General features: G+C 49.8%; 1 protein-coding gene across 1 annotated transcript in view; it reads left to right on the top strand.

Annotated features, from left to right (window-relative positions):
* The first annotated feature begins 2,887 nt into the window (after positions 1-2,887).
* The window catches only part of STT3B (STT3 oligosaccharyltransferase complex catalytic subunit B), a 78,013-nt gene continuing 71,928 nt past the window's right edge, over positions 2,888-8,972 (top strand). The window contains exon 1 of the mRNA XM_074945620.1: positions 2,888-3,171. Within this exon, the coding sequence (XP_074801721.1) occupies positions 2,888-3,171 (284 nt within the window). The remainder of the gene's footprint in view (positions 3,172-8,972) is intronic.

The raw sequence follows: 8,972 nt of genomic DNA, 5'->3' as shown, positions 1-8,972 counted from the left end.
TGGGTGGGAACATTGGCAGCGGGGCATTCAGTGTGTTTAACTTCATTTCCCTCAGACATATTGTTGGCCTATTAGAACATGACTAGCAAAACAAATTTATTATATTAAAAAGCTACATTAATATTGATTGCATATTATCTTTTTTGTGGTACTTGTACAGTAGTAATTATTTGAGTTGTTATACATATTACATAAATTCTCATGTTCTGATGAGGACAGGTGTTGTGTCAAGATTTGGATGCTTCTTACTATACGCTCAGCTTCTTTACTGCTACCAAGCACCACAGTAAAATAACTCAAATATTGAGGAAAAAGTAATCAAAAGTCCATCCTGGACAACAATATTGCCTTCCACTTATAGAGCATCTTTCAGCTAAGTATCTCCAATTACCTACAAAGGAAATTATTCTTAACTGCTAGGGAACAGAGACACAGAAGGCAAGAACTAATTTTGAACATGTAACTTGAAACAGCTAGGGCCTTATTTTCAGAAGTGCTGAGCATAAATAGTAACTGAAAGGGAAGCTGCAAGTACTCATTACCTCTGAAAATCAGGCCTTTTGTGTCTCAGGTTGAATGCCCAAAATTGAGGCACCAAAACCTTGAGTGACCATTTTGGAAAATTACTACTAAGGAAAGGCCACATAATGAGTTAGCAGTACAAGTATTCAACAGTGCAGAAGCCCCATGCATTTTCCTAGACAGCACCTACTCTCACACTACAATTCATATAAAGAATGGAGGATCTCCCTCTGTTTTAATTTCCTTGATTAGGATCAGAGCAGCAAGACTGGTTATATAGTTTGCAGCAGTGCATGCAATCTCACATGCTCAAAAAGTCAGGACCCCAATGAGTCAGGCCCCCAAAGTTAGTGAACCATTTAAAAATAGAAGTTTTCTTTTAAAATTTGCCTCCAAACTTGTTTCCGCTATAAACTATTTTAAAAATGAAAGCTGAACTTATGCAATTCTAGGTCTTCAAGAAATGGGACTTTAAGAAAGACACTAAATATTGCAAGACTACCAAGTCACGACAGCTAGCAACACTTCACAGTGTTTGGGAGGCAGATTCCCCCCAACCCAACTGGAGACACAATGCACTTGCTCTTTTTCTCCTCACACTCTCCCCAGGAGAGGCTAAACATGTGACAGATGTGTGATCGGGTTGCTTAATTACACTACTGGAAGGCACCCAGACACTAGGTTGAAGAGCACAGTCTAAGAGCCTATACGCAACAGAACAAGAGGCAGGTGAGACTGGGGCAAAACCAGGAATTGAGTTGCTTCCCTCTCCAATTCTCCTGCCAGAGAAGATCAGGCATATCTCAGCTGCCGTTTGTGCTGGAACTACTGATGCTGGGTATGCTTCCACACTCCCTAGCTTAAAGGGGTTTCTATTATATACAGGATTTGCAGTTTGATTCAATGGCTTTCAGCATTCCTACTATAAAAATTGTTTCAGCACCCCAGCCAACTGGAGATAGACATGGCCTGAACAGGAGCTTTTGCCTCATCCTCCCCATCTGCAGCCAGAGAGGGGCAGGCAGGGCTACCGACCGTAGTGTCAGTATAACCGGCGGCGGCCGAGGTGGGGGAACAGTTCACTCTTGGGGCCAGGCCCTGACCGCAAGCAGATGGGGAAACAACTCCTGGCTGGTCCCGCCACACTAGTGCCCACCAGGGAAGGCACCAGGCTGCATCAGCTTCACTCGTACACGTCCTCAGCATTCGCAGCCTTGCTCCCGACAGCTGGTCAAGAGCAGGCCCTGGCTGCCAGGCCAGGCCGGGCGAACCAGCCACCGAGCCCAGCGAGCCAAGGCAAGTGGCCCAAAGCGAAGCCAAGCCGAGACTACAACTCCCAGCATGCCGCGCTCCGCCTTGCTGCGGGACGATCGGGGACTTCCCGCCGCGTCCCCACCCTACGGGCGCTGCACGAGCCCCCCGGACAGGAAGCAGGCAGCCCTAGCACGATGGTATCAACCCCAGCAGTTCCTAATCCCCAACTACCTCATTTATCTCACGAGACAGTTAAACTACGCCCCCCCCCGCCGCTTTAATAAAATTGGTGGAAACAGCCGCCAATCACAGTCTTCCACTTCGCACTGTCGCTTTCTCATTGGTCGCTGTTGGTAAAGCCGCCTCTTCCCCTGCCACGCCTGTACTGGTTGGCTGAGACAATGGGCCTGTCCCTGCCCCCTGGAAGTACCTGTCGCTCTGTGACAGGTTGACAAGGAGGGCCTGACTGAGAGGGTAAGGTGGAGATTGGTTCCTCTTCCTCCTCCCCCTTCACCCTTTCCCTCCTCTCTATGGCCCCGCCCCTCTGCTAGCTCCGCCCTCTTTCAGACGGGCGGGGGAAAGAGACTCCCATTCATTTATCCTCACACCTCTTCTGATTCGCCCGCGGCTTTAGGCCTTTTGGTCGTCTCATGGCCCAGCCTCACCCCACCGTCTCCCACGTCATCTGCCCCGACGGTTTCCCCTTGGCTCGCGCGCGGCCGACCCCCCACCTCTCTGCCTCGCGCTCCGCCGCGGCCGCCCCCCACCCGCTTCGTGCGCAGCCTCTCTCTGCCTCCCTCCTGCTGGCTCCTCCTTCCCCCTCCGCCCGCCCCCTTTCCAAGCCTGTGGCCCCTCCTTTCCGCTCCTCCTTGCCCCCCCCCAGCTCTCGCGCGCGCCGACCCGGTCGCTCTCTCTGCCTCGCGCCGCACTGGGATGTTGACGGCTGCGTCTGGAGGCAGATCCCGGCTCGGCGAGGCGGCGGCCGGGGGAAGCCAGTGAGGCAGCCACAGCCCCCGCCGTAGCGCTCAGGGAGCGGGCGGACCCTCCCTCTCCCCCCCCCCCGCCCACCCGTGCGCTAGGCGGAGAGACTGCGAGGAGCCCGGGGTACAACATGGCGGAGCACTCGGCCCCCGACCACAGGCACAAACCCGCCAACTCCGCCGGCTCCTTGGCGCTGGGGAATAGCCGGCCCGGGACGGGCAGCGGCTCCGCCGCGGCGGCTGCCGGCGGGCCCCCGGCGGGTGGAGGCGGCCTGTCGGGGGGCCTGTCGCAGCCGGCGGGCTGGCAGTCGCTGCTCTCCTTCACCATCCTCTTCCTGGCCTGGCTGGCCGGCTTCAGCTCCCGGCTCTTCGCCGTCATCCGCTTCGAGAGCATCATCCACGAGTTCGACCCCTGGTGAGTCGCCGCCGCCCTGGGGTGGGGTGGCGGGACCGGCGGGGGTCGGGGCTGATCGCTGCGCTGCCCCTGGGCTGGGCGATGAACGCGCTGCCCCCCAGTGTCCTGAGCTCCGGTGGCGGGGCGCTGCCCCCAGTGAACGGCCCAACCCGGCCGGGCACCGGCCCGCGGCGCCGCTCGCCCACTTCGCCAAGTTGAGCTGCGCCTGTCCTCACTGCTGGGGGGCGGGAGCCGCGAGAGGACGCGGTGCGACTGGGCTGGGAGCGAAGGGGCATGAGGTGCTGGGACACGCGAGGTGAAGGGGGCCGTGGGCCGAGCAAGGAGGCGCAGGCAGGCGGCGGGAGCCCAAGGTAAGGCACAGAGGCGGCAATACGCAGCCAATGTGTGTGGGCTTTGCGGAGCATGGGGAAATCGGTGTAATTGGAAGAGAGGAGTTAAAATGAAGCTGCCTTATTGCTTTGCCTTTTTCCTTCCTGTGTGTTGAATTTTGCATGCTGCAGCTAGGAGGGTTGGTACAAAATACAGTTTTTTGTGGCAAGGGAAAAGTTGTGGCAACCGCAGGCAGGTGGGCTGTTGAGTTACATTGGAGAAATTGAAATCAGTATGATGGATCACATAAGTCGGTGCTTTTTTGAATGAACCAAAAAGGAACTAGAGTTTCATATGAAGTCTTTCTGTCACATTGTTGTCTCCAGATGTGCAGTAGCACTTCATAGTATTCTTTCATTGGATTCCTTTTTGGCCAGGGAGGGAGGAAAATAAGAATTGCACCTCAGGAAGTAAATCTTCATAAAAGTGACTGGGGGCATTACAATAAAATGGGTGACACTGATTTACTACCAGATATTTCAAAGTGCCCAGGTTTTTTTAACCTGAGGTTTCTTAGTGTTTGCTTTCATTTGTATGTAAAGATATTTGGGAATCTTTAGAAAATAAACTGGATTCTTGTGTGTTGGAGGGAATGGAACCATGTTATGCATATGATCAAGAAATGCTGCACTAGTTTCTGTTTTAGTCCTTGCAGCAAGGTTTGTGGTTAAGAGGAAGACAGCAAGAGTGTGGGGAATTGAAATATTGTATCTTGTGTTAGTTGAGACCATTTTAGGAAGTTGCCCTGTATTTAGAACTTTAAGTAAGATATTTTTGCATTGTTCATTTGATTTTCATATTTTTTTTTAAACACGCCAAAATTTTAGGTGTGAGGTCTCTTATGGTTGATCGTTTTGAGGGAAGGACATGCTCTATGTTTTGAAATACTGAGTATACATTTTATTGTTGATTTTATAAAATATATATTGTACATTTCAATTTGCACACTTGAATATTCAGTTTGGATGCAACTTTTATTTCTTATTTAATTTGCAAATTATGGTATTTAAGGGCAGAGGTAGTGTCCAGAGAAGTAAAGAACATCAAGAAGGCTTTGTTCTTAAGCATTGTGTTAAATCATTTTAATGCAAAATCAGTATTGAAAAAGCAAAAGTAAAGGATACTCAGAAGTTCAAGCATTGGCCTGTTATAAGAGTGTTTTATTGTGTAAATATAAATAAGTGAAATTGAAATGCAAATCTAAATTAATATAAATTAGAGATGAAGGGATTTATTAAATTTGGTGCATCTTCTGCTACTTCAGGAATTGTCTCCTATATAATTTTTTTTTGCTTTTCTGTTCTAAATTTAGGTAAAGGGACTTACACTTTGGAATAGTTTCCAACTGCAATAGATTTTGCTCTCAGGAAGTTTTTCCTGGTATAGGGCCTAAATTTTCACCTAATTTCTTCCCGTTATTCTTATTTATCAAGGTTCATTCTCAGATGAATGGGAATTATGCTGCGGTGAGTTAGGTGATGTAGTATCAACTTAAAAAAAAAAAAAGGATAAAACAAAAATTAGATTTCTAGCTCTTATAGCAGCAAAGGTAACATTCTGCTTGTAAACAGTATGTTAGATGCAGTCATCTTCCTGACTACAAACAGATAGACTGAAGCTATCTGCTTCTGCATGTAGCTTTGCCAATCATCTGTAGAATAAAGTTAACAAAACCCAACGGATATACTGGAAATCTTGGGGCAGCAGTGAAAATATCAAGAATCATGTCAATGTTATGATGCTACATGCCAGAAGTGTAGCAGTAGGCACTACCGCTATTTAGTGGGGAAGAGAACCTCAACTATGCAAGATCTGGAAGAAAGATAGAGTAGAGGAGACCCTTCTACATTGCAGCTGTCTCAGTGCAAGGAGACAGGAGGAGGAGAAAGAGCTGCTCCTCCATTTGAGCAGTTAGGAGTAGAATTTTAAATTTACAAGACTCCTAGTCAAAGTCTGGTTAGAAAGAATCCATAAGCAGAGTCTAGGAACCATGCCCAGGTAAAAATCTCAGTACCTGCCTCCTTCCATGGGTATATCTACATTGGCAGAGTTACATCGCTGGCAGTTACATCGCCACTCAGAGAGCACTGAAGGGAAACTGCTGTTGTGCGTTCACGCTGTCAGCTGCCTGCGCAGCAGTGTGTTTACACTTGCAGCACTTGCATCGGTATTCAGAGTGGTTCACAGAGCATCTCTTCCTCTTCTGCCACTAAGAGTTGTGGGAAGGTGGAGGGGGTTACGGGGGATCCTGGGTCCTGTCCCAATGCCCGTGATGCATTGCTTCGCACCCCAGCAATCTCTGTGCTTCCGTCTGCATTTGGCGCCATCTTTCAACGGTTTGTGTACTGCGCGCTCTGCCTCTTCGGTCCGCAGGAATGGATCCTGCACTGTTGACCAATATGCTGCTCGCTTTCACTAACACGTAACGAGTGGCAGTGGAAGTAGTCCTTAAACTACAAAGGCAAGAGGGGTGTTACATTGATCTCGCCACACATAGTAGCTACAACAGAAGATTGCTTGTGGCATTCACGGAGCTGCTGACCTTAGTGGAACGCCACTTTTGAGCTCGGGAAACAAGCACTGAGTGGTGAGATCACATTGTGATACACGTCTGGGATGATGAGCAGTGGCTGCAGAACTTTTAGATGAGGAAAGCCACATTCATGGGACTGTAATGAGCTCACCCCAGCCCTGCGGTGCAAGGACACAAGAATGAGAACTGCTTGTCGTTGGAGAAGCACGTGACGATTGCACTGTGGAAGCTGGCTACTCCAGAGTGCTACTGATCAGTCGCTAACCAGTTCAGAGTGGGAAAGTCAACCATTGGATGCAAGTTGACGGAAGTGTGCAGGGCCGGGCCGTTAATCGCATCCTGCTCCAAAAGACCGTGACTCTGGGCAACGTGTGTGACGTGGATGGCTTGCATAAATGGGCTTCCCTAACTGCAGAGGGGCAATAGATGGCGCGAATATACTAATTATGGCACCAGACCACCTAGCCACTGAGTATGTTAATTGGAAGGGGTATTTCTCTCTGGTTCTCCAGGCACTTGTGAATTACCGTGGGTGTTTCGCGGACATTAATGCAGGCTGGTTCGGAAAGGTGCATGACGCATGCATCTTTCGGAACACTGACTTGTTCAGGAAGCTGCAAGCAAGGACTTTCTTTCTGGACAAGAAGATCACCATAGGGGAAGTCGAAATGCACATTGTGATCCTGGTAGACCCTGCCTACCCCTTAACGCTGTGGCTTATGAAGCCATACACGAGGCGCCTTGACAGCAACAAGGAGCAGTTCAACAACAGGCTGAGCAAGTGCAGAATGACTGTTGAGTGTGCTTTGGGTTGTTTAAAGGCCCACTGGCGCTGCCTATATGGGAGGCTGGACCTGGCCGATGCCAATATTCCTATGCTTATAGCTGCGTGTTGTACGCTCCATAATATTTGTGAAGGGAAAAATGAAAGCTTCACTCAGGTCTGGACCGCTGAGGCTCAGCACCTGGAGGCTGAATTTGAACAGCCAGAGACCAGGCTATTAGAGGGGGGCAATGCGGGGTCATAAGGATCGGGATGCCTTGAGGCAGCAATTTGAATCTGAAAGCCACTAATACTTTTTGCTATGTTTAGGAGTGTGGTGCTTGTAATGCTAGGAGGTGATCATGATTCGTGCAGATGATGCACTGTGAAGGTTTAGGAAAATTGCGTGTTGTTTTGCAGGGCTCTGTTTGATTTCAATTAATGGAATAAAAATTGCTTTCAAACCAAAACAATTCCTTTATTAAAAAATTACAACCAGAGGAGAGAGAGACAAATAAAAAAACACATTAGCACTGTGGTAGATGGGGGGAAGGGTGGGTCCCAGGAGGAGGAGTCGTCCCGGGATGGTTAAAGATTTGTGTATGTTCAGGTATCATATGCAGTCTTGTCCTCTGGAGTACAGTGCAATGGGTACTGTACTTCTGTGGGGCTAAACTGCAGAGGGATGGGTGTTGAGTGCAGTGAGTACTGTGAGTCCGCAGCGCTGGACTGTGACGGAGTAGGAGGAATGCAACGGGTACAGACTGGAGTCAGGAGGTTGATAACAGTGTGTTGGTGGTGTCTGGGAGCGCATGGGAAAGTTTTTTGCAATTGCAGGGGAGGGGAGGCGCGGAGTGGAACTGCTCAGTTTGCAGTGTTGTTAGCACCTGGAGTATGTCTGCTTGGCGCTCCATAACGTTTAAGAGCTGCTCCGTGGCTTCGTTCTGGCGCTCCGTGTTTTCCTTTTGGTCCCTCTTCTCGCTGTCCCGCCATTCCTTCAGTTCTTGTTTTTCGGCGGCGGCGTGCATCATGACATCACACAGAAAGTCCTCTTTAGTTCTTCATGGCCACTTTCTAATTCTGCGCAACCGTTCAGCTGGCAATAACGAAGAGGGAGGCTGGGCTCTGAAGGTCATATCTGTGAAGCCAAAATGCAACATTTTACAGAAGCAATATTGTTTACAACACACAGACCACTGATTCAGTTATTTGAAACACAGCCACTGTTCACATACCTGTCACTAACTGGCTGACACCAGGCAAGCACACATGAGCCACAAGAACCCCAAAATGGTGAGTATGGGCAGGGGAAATCAGTGTTCAAGGACAGTACTGGGCACATGGCTCTTAAGGAGAGCCAGCACTGTGGGGGGAGGCCTTATAATCATTCCTGTCCCCACATTTTCCACAGACTGTGTTCATTATGGAAAATATCTCACTGCTGAGGGTGAGCAGGGACTCAAGTGGGGGGGTCTTATCCAAACTGCAGCTTCCGCGCTGGCCTTTATGCAGCTCGCCTGTGTGCAGCAGTGGTTGGTTGTCCCCCCTGTGACGGCAGAGTGGCATGGGAAAGTTACCCTTAATGGGGCAGGAAACAAAGTAGCTCTGCCAAAGAACCTGTGGCAACGGATTGCCCAGTATCTCTATGAGAGTTTGTGGAGATCTCTGAGGCAGATTCCTATGAAGAAAGGGAGTCAATCAACACCCTGCTCTGCCACTCAGACTAGGCATGTGCTGGTACACGCATCATACAGACACAAGCCTGCTTTCTGCAACCCTCCTGCCCCCAACAACTCGCTTCAGCGATTCCCAAAATCAAAGCCACTTACCAGGGGCCTCCTCTCCTGTTTGCGCTTCACCAACCTCTGACAGCTGTGACTGGCTAGCCTCCTCTGGGGTAGAGAAGAGCTCCTGGCTGCATGCATCTTTGATCTCCCAGTCGTCCTCTACCTCTGGGTCCCCCTCCCCCTCCTCGTCCAAGATTTCCTCCTCCTGGCTCGCTCCACTCTCGATTGGCATGTTAGCCACTGAAGTATTCACAGTGGCTTTCGCAGTGGAGGTGGTGGTCGCCACTGAGTATTGCGTCCAGCCCTTCGTAGAACCAGCAGTTCGTGGTTTGCCTTCTGCGCCTTGTGG

Source organism: Natator depressus, chromosome 2 (assembly GCF_965152275.1).
Source record: "Natator depressus isolate rNatDep1 chromosome 2, rNatDep2.hap1, whole genome shotgun sequence".
NCBI classification, from domain to species: domain Eukaryota; kingdom Metazoa; phylum Chordata; order Testudines; family Cheloniidae; genus Natator; species Natator depressus.
This window is presented reverse-complemented; position numbering and strand designations above follow the sequence as displayed.